The sequence below is a fragment of the Staurois parvus genome, unplaced genomic scaffold (genome assembly GCF_062004578.1).
Source record: "Staurois parvus isolate SC_StPar_1 unplaced genomic scaffold, SC_StPar_1.0 ptg000151l, whole genome shotgun sequence".
Taxonomy (NCBI): Eukaryota; Metazoa; Chordata; class Amphibia; order Anura; family Ranidae; genus Staurois; species Staurois parvus.
Genome location: NW_028317947.1, coordinates 19,440,915 through 19,464,488, shown reverse-complemented (window position 1 = coordinate 19,464,488; position 23,574 = coordinate 19,440,915). Strand labels below are relative to the sequence as shown.

The 23,574-nt window shown below is 45.2% G+C and overlaps 2 protein-coding genes across 2 annotated transcripts in view; both read left to right on the top strand.

Moving 5' to 3' along the window:
* Positions 1-2,908: 2,908 nt before the first annotated feature.
* On the top strand, positions 2,909-12,332 carry DCAF7 (DDB1 and CUL4 associated factor 7). Its single transcript, XM_089674592.1, has 7 exons — positions 2,909-3,140; positions 6,274-6,432; positions 6,535-6,646; positions 7,360-7,478; positions 10,073-10,282; positions 11,014-11,131; positions 11,722-12,332. Exons 1-7 carry the CDS (start codon positions 3,003-3,005, stop codon positions 11,892-11,894), a joined length of 1,029 nt encoding a protein of 342 aa, XP_089530718.1. The 5' UTR covers positions 2,909-3,002; the 3' UTR covers positions 11,895-12,332.
* Positions 12,333-22,340: 10,008 nt separating this feature from the next.
* The window catches only part of PSMD11 (proteasome 26S subunit, non-ATPase 11), a 45,480-nt gene continuing 44,246 nt past the window's right edge, over positions 22,341-23,574 (top strand). Inside the window, exon 1 of the mRNA XM_089674591.1 lies at positions 22,341-22,500. Coding sequence (XP_089530717.1) covers positions 22,410-22,500 — 91 coding nt within the window. The 5' untranslated portion in view covers positions 22,341-22,409. The remainder of the gene's footprint in view (positions 22,501-23,574) is intronic.

The following is a 23,574-nucleotide window of genomic DNA, read 5'->3' as shown; positions in this document are numbered from 1 at the left end:
TGGGATCAGCCACATAAGAAGAATGGGATCAGCCACATAAGAAAGAATGGGATCAGCCACATAAGAAGAATGGGATCAGCCACATAAGAAGAATGGGATCAGCCACATAGGTAAGAATGGGACCAGCCACATATGAAAGAATGAGACCAGCCACATAGGTAAGAATGGGACCAGCAACATAAGAAAGAATGGGACCAGCCACATAAGAAAAAATGAGACCAGCCACATAGGAAGAATGGGACCAGCCACATAGGAAAGAATGGGACCAGCCACATAGGTAAGAATGGGAGCAGCCACATAGGAAAGAACGGGACCAGCCACATAGGAAAGAATGGGACCAGTTATATAGGAAAGAATGGGACCAGCCACATAGGAAAGAATGGGACCAGCCACATAGGTAAGAATGCGACCAGCCACATAGGAAAGAATGGGACCAGTCACATAGGTAAGAATGAGACCAGTTATATAGTAAAGAATGGGGCCAGCCACATAGGAAAGAATGGGACCAGCCTCAAAAGCAAGAATGGGACCAGCCACAGAGAAAAGAATGGGACCAGTGTTGCATGACCGCACAATTGTCACTTAAAGTGTGATAGCGCTGAAAGCCGAAAATTGGCCTGGGCAGGAAGGGGGAAAAAGTGTCCGGACAGGAAGTGGTTAACCCCTTGGACCCCGCAGAAGCATGCAGTTATGGGGTGCTTGCAGAATGGCCCCATTTACTTGAATAGGTTGTCACTGGCAGTACCCACCAATAACAACAGGGGATTTAATTGATGCTGTTACATCTGAACACCTTTGGCTACTGCCTCAGCAGCTAAAGAGGGTAGGGATTGGGGGTGGTAAAACTGCGACTCAACAACAGGGTTTTACCACCACCCAACTTTATGTGTGAACAAGCCCTAAGGGTGCCACTACTGGATTCAACTAAGGGCTCATTCATAAGTGCAGCAGTCACAAAGCGATCCAAGTGTGTTTGACAGGTGGTGAGGAGGCGATATGTTGCCTACTCACCACCTGATTTAAACCTATGATTGCTGTGCAATGCACGTGATTGTGAAACAGCAGTATGGTAATCAGAGGTTTAAATCAGGTGTGCGCAGGCGACAGTGTATCCGGCGATCTTTGACTTCTCCCATGTGACACTGCAGATCACAAGTGCAGTGTATTTGGAATGCAGTGTGGGAAATACGCAAGTAACGTGGGTTTCCCACACTGCGTTCTGGCTCTCACCAACATGTTACACCCATATTTAGCCACTTGCCCTCCAGAGGATTTACCCCCTTCCAGACCAGGTGATTTTTTGCGTTACTGTGCTGTGATACTTTAACAATTGAAACACTGCACCCAAATGAAATTTATGTCCTTTTTTCCCCCACAAATAGAGCTTTCTTTCAGTGGTATTTGATCTGTGCGGTTTTTATTTTTTGTGTTATAAAAAAAAGACCAACAATTTTGCTTTTTGCTATTAAGCATGTCCAGTAACAAAAATTTAAAAAATCTAATTTCATCATACATTTAGACCAAAATGTATCATATGGTCATATATTCAGAGTTCTGTGAATTAATAGACTATAAGGCAGGCCATGGATGGGGAGAAAACTGGATGGTTTTTTTTTTTAAAAAAAACAAAAATTGGTCGTTCAGTCAGTCGAAGTTACCACCATTGTTAAAAAAATCGGCTGATTTTTGTCCCGTCTACAGCCGGCAAATATAATAGCGGTGTCCCTGCAGAGAGCTCCGCTATTATATTTGACATTTAAAAGTATAGCAAAGTTGCAACATTGTATCTATTTGTATCCATTTCAGACACAGATGGTTCTATTCGGACACAAATAGACACAATGTTGCAACCGCTATACTTTTAAATGTCAATTAACATATTCTGGCCATTGAAATGAATTAACGCTCGAGCGAAAGGTGCACCTAGTGTTGATGTGCGTTTACCCAGGTCGTGTTTTTTCTTCCAAAACGCTGTGGCTCCTGGGCGTGTTTTTTTTTCTGCCTCTAATCGCCTATGTATGCATGGACAGTAACATGGAGAGGCGTTGTATGCATGGACAGTAACATGGAGAGGCGTTGTATGCATGGACAGTAACATGGAGAGGCGTTGTATGCATGGACAGTAACATGGAGAGGCGTTGTATGCATGGACAGTAACATGGAGAGGCGTTGTATGCATGGACAGTAACATGGAGAGGCGTTGTATGCATGGACAGTAACATGGAGAGGCGTTGTATGCATGGACAGTAACATGGAGAGGCGTTTAGAGGCAGTAAACAAACGCCCCAGACAACACTCGGTGTGCATGAGGCATTAATCTGCAAAGGCGGCCATGTATGGGTGTACAATGATGTCCTATCACGCTCCGCAGGCAGTTCCACCGCCGCAATTCATTTAAGTGAATAGGGCCGCGCCTTGTTCTTCTATGGGTCAGTGAAGGCCACCATTGCTGGTATGAGGGGGCCCAAATGATATTACCCCCTTCTACATCCACATTTTGGCTCCTTTCTCACAATACGAGTCTCATTAATGTCAACTGGATGTTCCAGTCAAAAGAAACACGCAAAATAAGTTCCTTACATGTTATAAATTCTCCCCACACTATAGGAATCTTGAATGACATAATAATACCTCAGTAGACCCCTCTGTGAGGAAAAATAATTAGTCCCTAGCTGTGTTCGCACTCTCCGCCCAGACTGTCCTGGGAGGCGCTGTTCCCGCCTTTTTCCCCCTCACTCCAAAACGAGGCTTGAAATGCACGTGCGCAAAGCCCGCCCTCTCTCACTAGACGGCACGACGAAAGAGAACGTGGCTACGTAAACCATGTAACCAATCCACGTTGTATCCAACCCTGTCGGCTAGTGGTCCGCCCCCCTTGCCCGGTGATTGGCCAAGCCCGAAGCCGTACAAGCAGTGGCCGTCGGCGTGTTTGCGCATGCGTGGCTGTATCCCCAGGACTGCTCGGTGTTTGTGTTGCGGTGTCGGGTTGTGTGCTGTCCGCCATGTCCCTGCACGGGAAAAGGAAGGAGATATACAAGTATGAGGCGCCATGGACCGTGTACGCCATGAACTGGAGTGTGAGGCCGGACAAGAGGTTCCGCCTAGCTCTGGGCAGCTTTGTGGAGGAATACAATAATAAGGTAACCATGGTGATGGGGCCTTCATGTTATGATCTGTGTATGGGGCTCCCTACAGATGGGGAGGGGTCCTGATGCTGACCTGAATCACCCATACACCGAACAGGAGCCCCAAAGAGGGAAGGCCCAGCTCATTCAATGTATAAAATGGCCATCTAATGTACAATAGGCACTTACCTTTCCATCTGTGTCTACCTTCTGTGCCATTCCAGTGGATTCTTCCAATCCCTCGCCTGCTCTGCACCATCATCCTGAGCCAGCTGTGCTGACCCCACGCATGCGCACTCAGGACACTAGAACGTCCGACAGTCCCGCTGCGCCCTAACGTTATCTGTATTGCCAAAAACCACAAAATAATGTTCCCTGCTGGAGCACTGAGTGTGCATGTACCACTATGGCAGAGGGATTAGGTGCCATAGCAATGTCAGCCCAGTGCTCCAGCAGGGAATCATTTTGTTTACATGTTGTACGCAAATCAGCCCCCTGCTGCAGCCTCACGCTTTGTGATTTGTTACAGAATTACAATGTACAGTCTAAGTGAGCGTTTGCTTGATATCATCGGTCTGAGCCAAACATTCTCAACCAGGGTTCCTCCAAATCGGGGTGTGTCAATCGGGGCTCTTCCAGATCAGGGTTGGTCAACCGGGGTTGCTCCAGATCAGGGTTGGCCAACCGGGGTTGCTCCAGATCGGGGTTGCTCCAGATCGGGGTTGGCCAACCGGGGTTGCTCCAGATCGGGGTTGGCCAACCGGGGCTCCTCCAGATCGGGGCTGGTCAGCCGGGGGCTCCTCCAGATCGGGGCTGGTCAGCCGGGGGCTCCTCCAGATCGGGGCTGGTCAGCCGGGGGCTCCTCCAGATCGGGGCTGGTCAGCCGGGGGCTCCTCCAGATCGGGGCTGGTCAGCCGGGGGCTCCTCCAGATCGGGGCTGGTCAGCCGGGGGCTCCTCCAGATCGGGGCTGGTCAGCCGGGGGCTCCTCCAGATCGGGGCTGGTCAGCCGGGGGCTCCTCCAGATCGGGGCTGGTCAGCCGGGGGCTCCTGCAGATCGGGGCTGGTCAGCCGGGGGCTCCTCCAGATCGGGGCTGGTCAGCCGGGGGCTCCTGCAGACCGGGGCTTGTCAGCCGGGGGCACCTGCAGACCGGGGCTTGTCAGCCGGGGGCACCTGCAGACCGGGGCTTGTCAGCCGGGGGCACCTGCAGACCGGGGCTTGTCAGCCGGGGGCACCTGCAGACCGGGGCTTGTCAGCCGAGGGTCTTGCAGAGGTTGCTAGGGGTTCCTTGAGCACTGATCAATTTCTTCTTCTCAGATAAGTTCCCACTGACACAATTCATATTTTTAGCTACCTGTAAAGGTATAATTCTTCCCAATGACCAGAAGTGCAAGGAGTATTCTTCTCACTGACCATCACACAAATATATGTTGTACATACAGTAATTTTTAGCAGGGGTTCCCCAAGATCAGAAAGTTTTTTTCAGAGTGGTTCCATGAGCTGTGACTGATTGACCTCCCATCTGATGATGCCTAAAAAATTTTAATATCCAATGCCACTTGGCCAACTTATTTAGCTGTCTGCAGAGGTGGCATTCTGACCACCAATGTAAGGAGCATTTTTCCCCTCAGTGGAAAGAATGCCCTTTTTAGAATGTCAATGGGACATTCTTCCAACTGACCACCAATGTAAGGTGCCTTCTTTTCACAGAACACTAATGAAAGGGGCATTCTTCCCACTGACCGCCAATGGAAGGGGCGTTCTTCCCACTGACCGCCAATGGAAGGGGCGTTCTTCCCACTGAGCGCCAATGAAAGGGGCGTTCTTCCCACTGAGCGCCAATGAAAGGGGCGTTCTTCCCACTGAGCGCCAATGAAAGGGGCATTCTTCCCACTGAGCGCCAATGAAAGGGGCATTCTTCCCACTGATCGCCAATGAAAGGGGCATTCCTATCACTGACCGCCAATGAAAGGGGCATTCTTCCCACTGACCGCCAATGAAAGGGGCATTCTTCCCACTGATCGCCAATGAAAGGGGCATTCTTCCCACTGATCGCCAATGAAAGGGGCATTCTTCCCACTGATCGCCAATGAAAGGGGCATTCTTCCCACTGATCGCCAATGAAAGGGGCATTCTTCCCACTGATCGCCAATGAAAGGGGCATTCTTCCCACTGATCGCCAATGAAAGGGGCATTCTTCCCACTGATCGCCAATGAAAGGGGCATTCTTCCCACTGATCGCCAATGAAAGGGGCATTCCTATCACTGACCGCCAATGAAAGGGGCGTTCTTCCCGCTGGCCGCCAATGGAAGGGGCGTTCTTCCCGCTGGCCGCCAATGGAAGGGGCGTTCTTCCCGCTGGCCGCCAATGGAAGGGGCGTTCTTCCCGCTGGCCGCCAATGGAAGGGGCGTTCTTCCCGCTGGCCGCCAATGGAAGGGGCGTTCTTCCCGCTGGCCGCCAATGGAAGGGGCGTTCTTCCCGCTGGCCGCCAATGGAAGGGGCGTTCTTCCCGCTGGCCGCCAATGGAAGGGGCGTTCTTCCCGCTGGCCGCCAATGGAAGGGGCGTTCTTCCCGCTGGCCGCCAATGGAAGGGGCGTTCTTCCCGCCAATGAAAGGGGGGCGTTCTTCCCGCTGGCCGCCAATGGAAGGGGGGCGTTCTTCCCGCTGGCCGCCAATGGAAGGGGGGCGTTCTTCCCGCTGGCCGCCAATGGAAGGGGGGCGTTCTTCCCGCTGGCCGCCAATGGAAGGGGGGCGTTCTTCCCGCTGACCGCCAATGGAAGGGGCGTTCTTCCCGCTGGCCGCCAATGGAAGGGGCGTTCTGGCCGCCAATGGAAGGGGCGTTCTGGCCGCCAATGGAAGGGGGGCGTTCTTCCCGCTGACCGCCAATGGAAGGGGGGCGTTCTTCCCGCTGACCGCCAATGGAAGGGGGGCGTTCTTCCCGCTGACCGCCAATGGAAGGGGGGCGTTCTTCCCGCTGACCGCCAATGGAAGAGGGGGCGTTCTTCCCGCTGACCGCCAATGGAAGGGGGGCGTTCTTCCCGCCAATGGAAGGAGCGTTCTTCCCGATGACCACCAATGTGAAGGACATTCTTCCTGCTGACCGCCGATGTTAGAGACATTCTTACCAATGACCATTGATCTTGTTTAGGTTCAGCTGGTTGGCCTGGATGAGGAAAGCTCTGAGTTTATCTGCAGGAACACTTTTGATCACCCATATCCCACCACAAAGCTCATGTGGATTCCTGACACCAAAGGGGTGTACCCAGACTTGCTGGCAACAAGCGGGGACTATCTTCGTGTCTGGAGGGTGAGTAGATGTCAAAAAATACGTAAGACACATTTTGTTAGTTATCAGCTAATAGTTCACACTTTTAAACAAAATTGACCTTTTTTGTTCCATTCTGTACAGGTTGGAGAGACAGAGACCCGTCTGGAGTGTCTTCTGAATAATAACAAAAACTCTGACTTCTGTGCTCCCCTCACCTCCTTTGATTGGAATGAAGTAGATCCTAACTTACTGGGTATGTGTCGTTGAAGTGTCAGTGACATTCAAACAAAAGGATTTATTGTGTAGTAGATTCATGAAATTATCCTGCTACAGTGATACTGAAATTACAACTAAAGTTTCCCAGGATCTTGAGAACCATGATCTCCCGATTTACAGTGGCATAGGTAACAATCCTCTGGAGACCATAGTTCTGGAATAGGCACCCCAAAAAAATTTTCACTCTTGCCCATTTTATTTAATTTTTAACTCCATTGTTTTGGTGGGTTTTCCATCATGGCTCCTGACAGGTCTTAAGTCCTGCATCATGCATTGTTTTTAATGTACATGCTTGAGTTCTGGTGTTCAGGGTCTTTGTCTCCATTTATTCGCACCATATGCCCTAAATCTAAAGTTTACAGGTGGCTTAACAGAACAGTCTATCGTCATGGGACCTAACCTAGGGGCATAAAGAAAATGGGGGAAAGACTTGGGCTATGCAGAATTTGCTCCATAACCTAGGGCCTCCGGACAAGAAGAGATTGATGAAGCTTGGTAAAGCAGGGACTGCTGTGCCTGCTTCCCGTTGCAGTAGGTATGTAAACAAACTCTGTCATGGGATGGCCTGGAAACACACATTTTTCTTCAACTGCAATCACTTTCAGTTTTGCTTCTGACTTTTATTATGTAGAAGGGCAATTGCTTGGTAGTTTGTCTAAAAGAGTAATCCTTCCCCTTTGCTTCTATCAGGAACTTCCAGCATTGACACAACTTGCACCATCTGGGGTCTGGAGACAGGTCAGGTCCTGGGAAGGGTGAACTTGGTGTCTGGTCACGTGAAAACACAGTTAATTGCTCATGACAAAGAGGTGAGTCGTCCTCACTCTACGCCCCGTACAATGATATGTATGAGTGGTCTCGTCTGTTGGGGTTGTTTATAAAGTATTTTATGTGTATAGCTTTTCTGCATGACTATATGAGATAACTGGTTTGTTCTGGTTTAATCCATTCAGAGTTCTTCAGTTTGTGGTTTCTGATTAACTCTAAGCATTTGTACAAAATTAGTGCACAAGTATCAGTAAATGAAAGTGAGTCTCTTGGGACAGAAATATTAGAGCAGCTTGATCTTTGGTTTTAAAATGTGTATTCTCTGGAGTGTCTGTCCTGCTCTGGCTTTGCTACCTAAATGAGTTGTTGACCTGGGAAAGCATGCAGCAATTGAAGTTCGCATAGCTCTTAAGCATGGTTGGTCAGCAACTCAGTAGGCAAGATCAGAAAATGGTTCTGGAGTTTACATCCCTACACAGCAATTTAGAATTGGCATCTCCTACATTTTTACTATCTCAGGTTCACTGGGACAGATGGAGGTTTAGTGTGTGAAGGTGTGTTGCACCTCTGGCTGTACAAGAGGGTTGTAAGCTGAGGTATAGCACGTACCTTGCGGGTCAGTCATTTGTAAGTATATCGCAGACTTGATAGTGTTTTTTGTGACAGAGAATGAAGATGTAGTCAGGTTAGCTTTGCACTGCTCCAAATTACCAGCATCACCTGTGGTAAAGGGGCAATTTTTGACACCTACTATGGGCAGTAGGAGGTATTAAATGCTATTTACTGATTTTGGTCCTGCAAGCAGCATTCTACGTAGTGTCTTACATAGGCCAACAATAACACAAAAAATGGCAACCACCCCAACCTATAACCAGCCTTAACAGTAAGGTGTATATGGAAGGGCAATGCACATCGCAAACAAAGGATTTCCCAGCTACACTTACCAGCCAGCTGCAAAACAACCAATTTGACCCTGTCTAACAGTTTGCGTTAAAAACAGAGGGTTTTGTTTGCTCACATTTCCCGCAGTCCCGCATCAAGGGTCCTCTGTATATTATGGACCTAACTCTAAAATTACCAGAGCCTCCATAGTAGGAGCACATATATCAATGTATAGGTTGAGGGCAGGTGTGCCTGGAGGAGCCCATCACTCCTTAAAGGTACAGGGACACACGTGACTCCCAGCTATACCAAAATGACAGCAAGTGCATCGTTGCCTCCAAATTAGCCAACTACACAAAAAATGGCAACCGTCCAAACCTATAACCAGTAAGGTGCACAGAGAAGGGCAATGCACATCGCAAACACAGGATTTCCCAGCAACACTTACCAGCCAGCCTGCAAAACCGATTTGGCCCTGCCTAAAAGATTGCATTAAAAATGGGGTTTTGTTTGCACACATTAGGCCACATAGGCCAACAATAGGCATGGAGGATAATGGTCTTCCCTGTGCACTCATATGTAAAGTTATGGCTGTTCTACTCCACAGCCATGCTCAGTGATTGTGACTTGGTAGAGACTGCTAGAACAGACAAATTACAGCACAGCCACTGGCCAGGTCAGGGCAGTATGAAACACCAATGGAGTGCATCTGAGGTGCCTGGTTATATGCACAGATGTGATGGGCTGGGTACTTATAGTCATTTTGCACAAAGTTACACTTTAAAGTCCAACTGAAGTTGCAGAGATAGATTTACCATTGTTTGGACAACAACCTTCATTTTCATAGTGATGTCTCCACTTTACTGTTACAGCAGCAATGCAGGCTGTCTAAATGACACAGTACAGTCTAATAGGTTAAAGCCAGTGCACTCAGTAATCAGCATTCAGTAAAAGAACTGCTTCGACACTCTCCCTTGCTTTTTCTGCAATTCGCGTCTGTGAGATCACACTTTTGTTGAAGGATCTTAGCACGAAGCACCAGATAGCAGCATTTACATGAAGAAAAAAGGTTAAAAAATGTACTTTTATAAGGCTCCATGCACAGTAGCATTTTTTTTAAGCCCCCAGAAGCTGTTATCAGCATATTTTCTGCTCCTAGAAGCTAAATTGTGTTATGCTGTGTGTCCATGCACACTATTTTAGGCTAATAGCGTTTTTCAAGCTTCAGCGTTTAGGAGCAGAAAAAAAATAGTTTTTGTAGAAACGCACCTAACAGCTTTTTTTTTTTTCCTATATGTACTGTAAAAACACTGATAAAACGCTAATGCTCCTAAATGCTACTAAAAAAAAATGCTATTTTTAATCTTTACAAAAAAAAAAAGAGCTAGTGTGTATGGAGCCTTAGATGAAAAAAGTTCTTTGGTGGCCCCTGCATAGTAATTGGCCAGTTCACCGGAGATCAGCATATTGTTTTATAGCTTCGTGCAGCTAAATTTCTAGATCGATTATTGCCACCACCCAGATTAATGCTGTTTCTTGTAAGTATCCAGGCCATTTAAACACGTCCTCTGAATCAGTCATTGCTCACTCTGTTAGCCTTGATTTAATAGCCCAATAAAAGAACACCTATGATTTGCTGAACTGCCAGTACGTAGGAAGAGTTATGTGCAGTTGCTTGCTACTGGCTTGTATGGACTTGCCTTTGTGCCCAGTTATGTAGATAAAGTAGACTACTTTTGTCTCCTCATTACAGGTGTACGATATTGCGTTTAGCCGAGCCGGAGGGGGCCGAGATATGTTTGCTTCTGTAGGAGCCGATGGCTCTGTAAGAATGTTTGATTTGCGTCACCTGGAGCACAGCACCATTATTTATGAAGACCCCCAACACCACCCTCTGCTCAGACTGTGCTGGAACAAGCAAGACCCCAACTACCTTGCAACCATGGCCATGGATGGGATGGAGGTAATAGGGTCCTTTTTGTTACTTTAAAGTTTTTCAAAAACCCACAACAGTAAAATCAGTCTGTATATGCAGTTAAGGATGCTTGTTATGCTCACTGTGGAACCTAAGGGGTTAATCCTCTGCATTGTGTAAAAAGGCTGTTTGATCCTGACTTCTCTAATCCTCCCCTTATTCCAGTGTCTCAACCCCCCCCCCCCCTTATCTCCTAAGACACATCGTGTGGAGTCATTCTGCACATGCTCAGTATTGCTAGAGAGGTTTTTTTTTTTTTTCTTGGGAGAGTGCATGTGATAAGTACAGGGCCATTCAACACTTTCCAGACAGAGGTCAGGGATCCTGCATCCTTCTAGAGGAGAATAAAAACTCCTTTTACAAGCATTAACCAGTGCTCTGCTGGACACTGATAGAAGTCACAAGACTGCTCCAACTGCTGATGAGAAAAGGTATTTAGCAGTTTATATTTACTAATATAATTACATATTCTGTGTACTATGGGGGAGACCAGATATAGTGATTGCAGGGTACTGGGTTTAGTAAAATCTCATGATTTGTATGAAGGTGATTTTGCTTATAATTTGGAAAGGGAACATTGGCACACGTGTTATGGTATAGATGGGGGTTGTTATTAAATGGCCTGCTAGCTGTATATTTAGCCACTGCAATATATGTAATAATATGTTAACTTTTGTTGGCACCACTTTTGAGAGGATTTTCTGACATTCTGTGTACAGGTAGTGATTCTGGATGTACGAGTGCCCTGTACACCTGTGGCCAGGCTGAATAACCATCGTGCTTGTGTGAACGGCATTGCCTGGGCACCACACTCCTCATGTCACATCTGTACAGCAGGTAAATTTATAAACTGATGTTTTTTGGGGTTTTTTTTTTTTTTTTAGCTTTTGTTTTGATCCTTCCTTTTTCAGAATTTGAGAGCAGAATTAATCCTCACAAAGTCACTGTAAAAGTAGTTTGCTTTATAACTAGATTTAAGTGACTACATAAAAGCTTAAACATTTATTTGGCTGTATTAGTTTGTCTCTTAATGGCTTGCATTTGCTTGTTTACTGGCCCTTGGGGCACTTTTAGGCCCTGTTCACCTAAAGCAATTTGGAATTACAAGCAGAATCGTTGCAATTTCAAATCGCGCAATGCATGTTTAGTTGCCATTATTCTTAGTGGCGCCCCAAACCCTGTACAATTTTGCAGTGTGTTTTAAATATCGCACAAAGTTTTGTCTCCCAAAAAGGATATGTGCAACACGTGTTTTCGTGTGTAAATCGCACTTTAAAAATCGCAAGCGGGAAAGCTAGTTCCCACTAATGCTCAATGGGATTTGTTTATGAGTGCTATGTTTTGGCATTCAACTGCACTACTAACATGTCTTTTGTGTTGTTTTTATTATGTATTTGCGTAATTCTGTATTTCTTCAAAACTTGTAGCCGACGATCACCAAGCTCTGATCTGGGATATTCAGCAAATGCCACGGGCTATTGAGGATCCCATCCTAGCATACACAGCAGAGGGTGAAATCAACAACGTCCAGTGGGCAAGTACCCAGCCTGATTGGATCGCCATCTGTTACAACAACTGCTTAGAGATCCTCCGAGTCTGACTTTATTTATTCCACCCTAATATACTCCAGTCCCCATCGGTTCCATCCCAGAATCCAGGATTTTTATACATCTTTAATGTGCCCTTTGTCCCCTTAAAGAAAGAGAAAATGTATCCCCTTGTTGGCTTTGGGACTTTGTTCAGTAAGCTATGCTAAGGTGCAAGTGCCAGTGTGAGAGGTCATCTAGGTACTTTCTATATCTACAGACACCATCTGACTTGTCCTAAATATTGTATGAGTAAGCAGAGATGGATATTAATACATTATCCCTTTTGAGTCTGTATTTTACTTTACTCGCCTGTGTAGATGATACATTAGACATACTGTATCTTGTGTGTTTTAATGGTAACATTTCAATGAAGGACATTTTTGCAACCTTTTTTGCCTGCAATGATGCCTATGTATGCATTTAATATCCTTGTGTTTGTATACCAATAATGTCTGTGGTCCCTTCTTTCTCTTTCCAGTGCATCGTGCAGTCATTTACTGTGCCTTTTAGCAAAAGGTATTTTGCTTTCTTTAGTGACCAAAAAAAAAAAAAAATGGAAAATTGTGTTAAATACTTACTGTAGTTTTCCTTTACTGGTGCCAAACCATGGCAGCATACATGTGTTTACTATGCTGCCATGTTGACACCAGGAATATGGAAAATTGGGTCAAATACTTACTGTAATTTTCCTTTTCTGTGCCAATCCATGGCAGTATACCAACACAAGTATGCCACCATGTCGGTGCCAGGAAAAATGAATTCAACCATGAGACCATACCACAATAAGTACAAAAGTCACTAAATATGGGAGCTAGCTTATAATGAAAGGAAGATAGATGTCTGCTGATTTACAATAACCTAATGAGTTGCCTGTTTTATTTCTGAAATGGAAGTGAAGGAAAACACCTGTGTACACCACTGACACTTTTTTGCTTTTACTTTTCTTTTTAATAAATAAGGCCCATTTTTTGCAAACCATGTTCTTTATCTGAGCTGGTTTGGGGGGAAGACAGGGATATGTAGCTCTATGTTAAGTGGAAGAGGACCGAGCACCTAATAAAAGTGTAAAGCTGGTGTCTTGGGGTTATGCCAATGGCGATGTCTTGGACAATAACAAGATCTCAATGCAGGACACAGATAAACCTTACTTGTTTGCACAGGTTAATTCCTCGCTTGCTGAATTAGGTGTCATTCTCTCACTGGCAGATTACATTCAGCTGTGTTTCCCACAGAGCGGGAGCAATACAGTGACCTGTGGGAAAAGGAAAGTATTGTTAACAGCACTTTTTAACAATCCTGTCACCAGCGTGTGGCAAATGTAAGGTGAGTGATGGAACTTGCATACCACACCAGCTAAAAATCCACTGGCTAGTTACTTTTGATCAAGCAGCATTTTATTAGCTTTTGAGCGATATTTCTTAAATGCATATGGTGAATGTAGTTACATAGTTAGTCTGGCTTAAAAAAGACAAAAGTCCATCCAATTTAACCATTAAAAAAAAAAAAAAAAAAAAGTTAGAATCCTACACCCACAGTTGATTCAGAGGAAGGCAAAAAACCCAGCAAAGCATGATCCAATTTGTTTCTGCTGGAAAAAAAATTCCTTCCTGATCCCCCGAGAGGCAGATATTCCCTGGATCAACTTTACCTATAAATGTTAGTATCTAGTTATATTCTGTGTATCTAGGAAAGAATCCAGGACTTTTTTTTAAGCAATCCACTGAGCTGGCCAGAACCAACTCTTGAGGGAGTCTATTCCACATTTTCACAGCTCTCACTGTGAAGAAACCTTTCTGTGTTTGGAGATTAAATTTCTTTTCCTCCAGATGTAAAGAGCGCCCCCTTGTCCTCTGTGATGACCTCAGGGTGTATAGCTCTACACCGAGTTAATTAATGTAAGTTAATTCGATCGAGAAGCAGGGCTCCAAAAAACTGGAAACTTTCTGTTCTTTACAGCCCTGTATTACCCCCACCCTATGTAAACACTCATTTACACTTCTGAGCTGAAAATCTTAGTGGTTTCTTAAGTGCATGTTTCCATGCGTTGCATTATTTTAGCTATACGTTTTTATAGAGCAGAGAGAAGTTTTAGAGATACCCAAGATAGGAGTGCAGTGACAGGCTATTGAGAGAGCCACACAGGAGATTGTGCAGTGAGAGGTTGAAGAAACGGTCACATGAGAGAGAGGTGCAGTTAGAAGCTTCAGAAACAGCCACACAGGAGAGGAGTGCAGTGAAAAACTGAGGATACAGTCGCACATGAGAGGGGTGCAGTGAAAAACGGGATACAGTCACACAGGAGAGGGGTGCAGTGAGAGGCCATAGAAACACAATCAGACGGGAGAGGAGTGCAGTGAGAAGCTGCAGAGACAGCAAATAGTTGTATGGAATATAGAAATATAATAAACTTAAATGTGTAGACAGCCAGAAAAGTTGCAGCCACCCACAAAGCTAAGTAGGTGTGCAGAGAGCAATGAGTGGAAGTGCAAGATTACTGTGTCTGGACTTATTCCTGCATCTGAGTCCAAGAGGGGAATGAATAATATTATCAAATACCCCGTAAGATAACAGCCAATAAGCAAAATAAACATAAGATCTTTGATATAAAAGCTATATTTTATATAATATAAGATCAAAAGAAAATCACTTGGTACAACCAATTTATAATTTGCTATCTTTGCAATGGAAGAGCAGCTAGTACTAACCCAGACTCTGGCATCTTTATAAATATGATCTTATTGACCTTCTCCAAAATATCATAATGGATGATGCAGCAGGAAACCAGAGAAAGGTCCCATGGCATACAGAAAACTGAGCATTGTTCCTGCCTCTTCAACTATGACATGGAAACTTACATTTCCACACATACACTTGAATGGCCAGGACAGGCCTAGTGTGACACAATGGGGTTGATTTACTAAAGGCAAATAGATTACAGTTTGCAAGTGCAGTTGCACTCATTCTCCTCAGTAAATGTTGTAAAGCTTTACTTTGTAAAGAATACCCCCAAATCAGGTGCAAGGAAAAAACTAAATAAATAAATGTTTTGCTTACACATGATTGGATGATGGACATCAGAGCTTTACCACATTTACTAAGCTCTGGGGAAATGAGTGCACAGACTGATTTTGTCTCTGCAGACATACTATGGTAATATCCATACCATACTAAGTTTGCCTCTGGACACATGTTTTATGGAAATTATAATCATTATTTCTTGAAGCTGGAGTTTAGGTATGGATATATTTAAATGGTTGCATTGGTCCAGCTTAGTCCAATGTACAGCAAGTATGAATGTGCCATACCTGACCGATCCTTGGAAATCAGTATGCACTAATACTACAGTGATCGTCGCTAGTTTCTGGGTCCTGTGCCAAGCAGCTGCCTTGCTGCTTGGTGAATATGGGAGGTCAATTGCTTGCGCCATTCAATGAACACTTTGCGTGTTCTCAATGATTGCAAAGCATTCTCTGATTGGATGAGGTGGATAGGCAACGACGGTGACATCACAATCTCCACCTCATTCAATAAGAGAACACTTAGCATTCATTGAGAAAATGCAAAGTGTTCTTTGAATGATGCTTGCACCGAGCAAGCGACCTCCTGTGTTCACTAAGCAGCAGAGCAGCCACTCAGCATGGGACCAAGCATCTAGCCACAATCACTGTAGTGAATGTGCCTACTACAATGATTTCCAGATTCCTCAGGGATTGGCCAGGTATGGCACATACATACTTGCATTGCTCCAGCCTAGATCATTGTAACTATACAAAAACATCCATTCCTGAATTTTGGCTTTAAAGTGATTGTAAAGGCTGAAGGGTTTTTTTTAACTTTCCTGCATTCTATGCCGGAAGGTAAAAAACCTTCAGACTGGATCGGAGCAAATAGCAGATGGTACACATGGTGTGCAACATAGGAATGCTATAGCGGAAGGTGAGTGGTGACTGGAGAGAGGACTGAGCAGCGAAGGATCAACAGAGCTGGCAAACCAGAGCAGGAAAAACTAGTATTGTCACATGTGGTGCTCAGGATGGGAGCAATGAGCAGGTGGTGAGGAGGGACCAGAGAGAGAGGAGGATCAGCAGAGCTGGGGCTTTCTACTGAGCGGGGCATCAGCAGAGTAGGGGGTTACGAATTAGCCAGAGCTCAGCAAAGGTGGGGGTTCTACTGAGTGGGGCATCAGCAGAGCTGGGGGTACTACTGAGCAGGGGATCTGCGGAACCAGGGTACTAATAAGCTGGGGATCTGCTAAGCGAGGGTACCAATGCTAAACAGGGGTACTAAGGATTTGGGGATCTGCTGAGTGAGGGGTACTACCAGGGTTCTACTGGGCCCCTTTACAAAAAATAGAAAATCAACACAAACACACAGGGCATCTGCCAAGCTTTAATAAAGCTTCAAACAAGCATCACCGAAGCATCAAAAAGCATGCTGAAGCGGTAGGTGCTTTAATGTGTGTTGAAGTTGTAGCAAAATGAGCCCTTACCTGTTCACTGCATTGCCTCCATATCCATAGAGTATGCTGATAAAAGGAGAAGGCATAATGACAAAGAGGTGTGCTCCTCGCTGTGCTACCTGGGCTCAAAGGAAATGGGCTGAATGATGCTGGCTGTCATTCAGACAGGAAGACCGAGGACATCTTCTGGTAGAAAAGAAATACTGCGTGAGGACAGCTCCAGCAAAGTCAGCATTAAAACCCCAAAGAGGAAAGAGAGAAGATATTTTGTCCAACAATAAATGCAATACAGAAGTAGTTTAAGTGTAATGGAGTGAATATTCATAAAATACAGGCGTACCTCGGTTTACGAATGCCTCAGTTAACGTAATTTTTGGTTTCGATCACTGTATTAATGTCACTGGTGATGTTAGAGTCAGATTGCCCGCCGCATTCTTGCAGTCCCAATATAAGTTGCTGATCACCGCCATTAGTATAAAAAAAAAGTCCAGTATATATACCATAGTTTGTAGGTGTTATACCTTTCATGCAAACCAATCAATATACACTTATTAGGATTTTTTTTATCAGACATGTATCAGAATACATTTTGGACAAAATTTATGAAGAAATTAGATTTTTTTTTATTTGATCTGTTTCATAGTAGAAAGTAAAAAATACTGTTTTGGTTTTTTTTTTAATTTTCAGTCTTTTTTTTATTTACATAGCAAAAAATGAAAAACCCAGTGGTGAGCAAATACCACCAAAAGAAAGCTATTTGTCGGAAACATATACATTTTGTGTGGGTATAGCGTTGCATGACCGCACAATTATCAGTTAAAGTAGTGCAGTACAGCAAAAAACGGAGCTCAAGTGGTTAGATCTGTCCCATAAATAAAGGTGCAGCGCTAATAAATACACAAAAACCAAATAACAAATATGTGAATATTATTCACTTTTATAGAGTCCAGTATTGCAGTGTCCCAAAAATAATCTGTGTCAATGATGACCAGCAATGAGAATGTCCAACATATTGTGTGAACCGATAGTGACCAATGATTAAAAAGTTACTTCTGTGATAATAATCCCCCACTATGCACTCACCAGAAGCAAGAAGCATTGAATGGAAATACCTTCTACAGATGCATCCATCCACTCCGTTTTGCAAGTCAATGATCCATCCAGGGTGAGGTGCCTCCTGGGGAAAGAGCAGAAGCAATAAGCAAAACAGCATTGAATGGAAATCACTCTCAAGGATGCATCCATCCACTTCCTTTTGCCAGTCAATGATCCATCCAGGATGAGGTGCCTCCTGGGGAAAGAGCTCACACACAGAGCCCAGAGACAGTGAAATATAGTTTAGTATTTTATTTAAAAAATATTGCAGCCACGTGGAACATAAAAACAAAATTACAGGTATCAGATTACTTGCAAAGATGGCTGCCGACAGCGTGATGTTAGCACGTAGGCTCCTTGCTTACGCGGTTCATGCACACGCACGTTCTCAAAGGGACCGCCTCATACTGACGCCATCACAGTACATGACTTAAATAGGCCTCAGGCGTGTGACCGAACCGGCGCCATTTTCTAGAAGTCGCACGGACGAGCAGGCACCATTTTCTTGTGGACCAAAACATCACAACCATATCTCGGAACAGAAACTATCATGAACATGATCATCAGATAAGCATTAATTACTTTAGATTATCATAATTTAATTGAAAAGCCCATGGCCAGATCTTCGTAGCAAGTGCTCAAACTTACTCAATATGAGATAATAAGCCTGAATCTCCAGAACACTGTAAATATCAATATAATAACTGGGGTTCACCTAGCCATTTACAGCTATAATCCAGTAAGATTGGGATGAGATCAAGTTATTACATATAATGCAAAAATTAAAAAAAAAATTATTAAACATAATAAAAACACCTGAATGAACCAATAGTATAAATGAATTGCCTAAGAATCCTCAAAGGGTATGTCTCATACAAAATGATAAAGGTAGGAAACCCTACAAATATCCAAAAGGAATGCAATTAAAAACTAGTACGCTACAAATATCCAAAAGGAACGCAATGAAAAACTAGTACAGTAATGAATACTTATTGAACCGGATAAAAAGCATGTATGTTATCGATGTTATGTCCCAAAGGGACCAAAGTGCACATTTCATAAATCCATTGTGTCTCAAGCATGGATACTGCCCTACGCTTATTATTTCCCCTCCAGTGGGGACGAATGAGATCTATCCCCATAAACTTCAAACAGGAAGGATCCTTATGATGATGATCTCTATAATGTTTAGAAAGAGAATGCTCTTTGAAACCCTTCCTGATATTATAAAGGTGTTCCCTTAAGCGATCTCTCAGCCTCCTAGTGGTTCTACCTATATATTACTTTGTACAAGAGCATTCTAAAAGATATACCACATATCTACTTTTGCATGTAATCAAGGATTCAGTCTTATACTCCTTACCCGTAGAGTGGGACAAAAATGAATATAGTGGTTTTTTTCTGCACATTATTACATGTACAGATCATGCATTTATTACAAGGAAAAAAACCTTTTAATCCAGAAAAAAATGTAATCTCTTTAGGTGGTTCCACTATATTGGGGGCTATCCTGTATCTTAATGGGGGTGCTCTTCGGAAGATGACTTCCGGCCTATCGGGTAAAAAACTTGCCAGTACTGGATCCTCTTTAAGGATTCTCCAGTTTATTTAAAAAATTCTATCCCTCTATGTTGGACCGAGAAACTGGTGATAAAAGGGAAGATTTAGAAAAGAAAACCTGTCTGTGTTGGCTGCCTCCTGAATGGCTCCAACAACGATGGAATTTGTCCCCTTTCTAAAAAACAGTCTTTCAGAATCTTGACCTGGGAATGAAAATCTAAGCTGTCACAATTTCTCCGTATTTAAAAAAACTGGCCTTTAGGAATATTAGAAAACCAGAGAGGATGGTGACAACTATCTATAGGAATATGACTATTCCTATGCGTAGGTTTGAAGAAAGACCTAGTGACAATCTTAGTACCTTCATTAATGAGGGTAAGGTCAAGAAATTTGATTACCTTTTGGTCATACACATATGTAAATTTGATGTTAAGATTATTATTATTTAAAGTCACAAAACTTTTTTTGCAGAGATTCCTCACTGCCTTGCCAAAGGAGAAAGACATCATCAATATATCTCCGCTAGAAGCACAATTCAGGCCATTCTCTAGAATAAATTATGTCTTCCTCCCATTTCAGCATGAAAAAGTTTGCCAAGCTTGGAGCAAATTTTGCCCCCATGGCAACACCTCTAGTTTGGAGTTAAAAAAACTTATCAAACCAAAAATAATTATGTTTCATGGCAAAATCTAAAAGTTCTAATATGAACCTCTTTTGGCAGCAGGGAACGTCCTCAGACTCCCTCAAGTAATACTCAACCACTTCCATCCCATCAGCATGTCCTATATTGCTGTACAAGGAAGCTACATCAGCTGTAACTAAAAATGTAGATGGTTCAACAATAACATTCTTAACATCATTTAAGACCTGTTTCTTATCCCTCAGAAAAGAAGGATTGGAAAGCACCAATGGCTGAAGTAAAAAATCTATGTATTCTACTTTAGAGCATAAAGAGCCAATTCCACTATCGGTTTTCCAGGAGGATGTTGTAGATCCTTATGAACTTTTGGAAGACAGTAAAAAAATTGGTAGGACACAAAAATTATTTTTCTTTTTATTAATGATATTATCCTTAAAACCCCTTTTGATGATATTCTTAAGTTCTTGTTTATAACTAACCACTAGATCTTTGGGCAACAGTCGATAGGTTTCACTATCCTCTAAAATCTCATGCACTTCTGTCATATAATCCTCCAGACGGATTACCAGATCTTTTCTATCCAGAAGTCGTTTTATTCCTGCATCGATATTATGCTGATTCCTGGGCTTCCTGATATGCAGGGATTCAAGGTCTTTTATGACCATGTCCCTAAAAATATTTATATGAGGATGACTACTCAAAGGAGGGTTAAACAACGATGCATTCCTTAAATTGGTACTCTTGATATCACTAATAACTAATAATAACTAATAATGTTCTCTGTGTGGGGGTTGATCAGAAAATGTATTTTTAAAGACATCTGCCTAATAAACTTGTGAATATCTATTTATGTCTGAAACTTATTAAGTTTAACTTTTGGTGCAAACTTCAAGCCCTTGTTAAGCAGGGATATTTCATTAGGAGATAAAACAGTTTTACTGAGATTAAAGATTCCATTGTTGCCTAGATCCATCTTTTCTTGGTATCCATGAATCCTCTTTCCCCCTCGTCTTCCTCTATATGGACATTTCTTTTTCTTGATGTTCCCTCCCCTAAAAAAAGGAGCCTGTGTCCCTCCCTGATTATAAGGGGATCTGGCTTGATGGTTATGTTATCCCTGTGGGGGTCTATTTCCATGTTGGCCAAAATTGTCCCTATGGTTACCTCCAGAAGGTCCATAATAGGGCCTCATACTCTCCTGTTTTTGATAAGGAGGTAAGTAACCACCTCTTTCATCTCCATAATATTAACGATTATTTGAGAAATTATTTCTCCTGTTATTAAAATTAGATGTGGGATGGAAAGGGGTTGGGGAATTACGTCCCCCTCCATTCCTAACATCTGCATCATGCAGGGACACTGCCCTACATACTACTGATCCCGGGACATTGTCCTACATATTACTGACCCCTGGACACTGTCCAACATACTACTGGCCTCTGGACACTGCCCTACATACTACTGATCCATGGACACTGTCCCATATACTACTGACCCCTGAACACTGCCCTACATACTACTGACCCCTGAACACTGCCCTACATACTACTGACCCCTGGACACTGCCCTGCATACTACTGAGCCCTGGACACTGCCCTGCATACTACTGACCCTTGGACACTGCCCTGCATACTACTGAGCCCTGGGTACTGCCCTGCATACTACTGACCCCTGGACACTGCCTTGCACACTACTGACCCCTGAACACTGCCTTGCACACTACTGACCCCTGGACACTGCCCTGCACACCACTGACCCCTGGACACTGCCCTGCACACCACTGAGCCCTGGACACTGCCCTGCACACTACCGACAACTGGACATTGCCCTGCACACTACCGACCCCTGGACACTGCCCTGCACACCACTGAGCCCTGGACACTGCCCTGCACACTACCGACAACTGGACACTGCCCTGCACACTACCGACCCCTGGACACTGCCCTGCACACCACCAACAACCGGACACTGCCCTGCACACTACCGACCCCTGGACACTGCCCTGCACACCACCGACCCCTGGACACTGCCCTGCACACCACCGACAACCGGACACTGCCCTGCACACTACCGACCCCTGGACACTGCCCTGCACACCACTGAGCCCTGGACACTGCCCTGCACACCACTGAGTCCTGGACACTGCCCTACACACCACTGACCCCTGGACACTGCCCTGCACACCACTGAGCCCTGGACACTGCCCTGCATACTACTGACCCCTGGACACTGCCCTGCATACTACTGACCCCTGGAACCTCAGGATTCCCTCACTTTGGAGAGATTTCCTCCTAATTCCTGTTTTGGCTGTAGGGCAGGAAGTGAAGGGAGATCTCCCCAGCGGGGTCACGGGTGGCAACAAAATAACCTGACAGCGATTACAACTCTCCCCTGAATTGCATCCCATGGATGAACCTCCAGAGCAATGTCAGGGCACACATGGCAGCCGAAACTGATGTATTTGGTATGCCAATCATGTGCCGTATGAGTGACTCCTCCCGCTGTATAATGCCAGCCATGTCCTGTCCTCCCCCATCTACAACATTGTCTATTGTCCTCTCCTGAGTTCTCTGTACATCCCACAGCCCCGCCCCCTCAGCGGTCACACGCAGCGCACGGCTCCTCCCTTCTCACTGCTACTACAACTCCCGGCATGCCTGGCTCTCACCCCCCGGAACAGGCTCACGCACGGACGGAGAGTGAGGGGGTGGACTTCCGGTGCCGCTGCTTCCGGCCCGGAAGAGCTGTGTCAGGGTGCAGGCATAGGGCAAGATGGCGGCTGCAGCTGTGGTCGAGTTCCAGAGAGCTCAGGAAATGGTGGGGACCGACAGAGCGGCGAGTATAGACATCCTGCAGTCTATCGGTGAGAGCGGAGCGCCCTCGGGGCGGGGGAACCGGCCATTGCTTGCTCTGGGAGGGGGGACACGGGGAGCCGGGCTGTACCACTGTACCTGGATGGGGAGGGGGGACGAGTGCCATTGTTGTAGCTGTGTGCTATGAGGGGGAGACAGACAGGGGCTGTGTGTATACATTGTACTACTAGCCATACCCCGGGCACAGTGTGTGTACATGGTGTGTATGAATGACTCCCTCTCTGATGGAGTGTATGTGTGTTCTGTATACTACACATGGCCATACTCCTCTCATAGGCTGAGGAGAGGCCCTGTCATCATCTGAATACACTGCAGGGGAAAAGTACAGGAAACCAATGCACTAGGTGCCTGGTGATGGTCTGTGCTGGCCCAGCTCCACCTCCCTCACATAACCTTTTCTGTAGCAGCTGGAGGAGGAACTAAGGGTATTACTATAGAGCAGGGGAGGAGCTAAGGGTATTACTATAGAGCAGGGGAGGAGTTAAAGGGATTACTGTAGAGCAGCGGAGGAGCTAAGGGGAATACTGGGGAGCAGTAGTAAGTGGAGGAGGGGCTAAGTGGCAATACGGCAGAGCAGGGGTAAGTGAAGGAGGGTCTAAGGAGCAATATGGCACAGCAGGGGTAAGTGAAGGAGGGTCTAAGGGGCAATATGGCACAGCAGGGGTAAGTGAAGGAGGGTCTAAGGGGCAATATGGCACAGCAGGGGTAAGCAGAGGAGGGTCTAAGGAGCAATATGGCACAGCAGGGGTAAGTGAAGGAGGGTCTAAGGGGCAATATGGCACAGCAGGGGTAAGCAGAGGAGGGTCTAAGGGGCAATATGGCACAGCAGGGGTAAGCGGAGGAGGGTCTAAGGGGCAATATGGCACAGCAGGGGTAAGCGAAGGAGGGGCTACGGAGAATATTGTAGAGCAGGGGTAAGCGGAAAAAGGGCAATACAGAAGAGTGGGGCAAGGGTAATCGGAGGGGGGCTAAGGGGCAATGCTGCAGTGCAGGGGTAAGCGGAGGAGGGGCTAAGGGGCAATACAACAGAGACAGAGTGGGAGAAGGGCTAAGGGGCAATACTA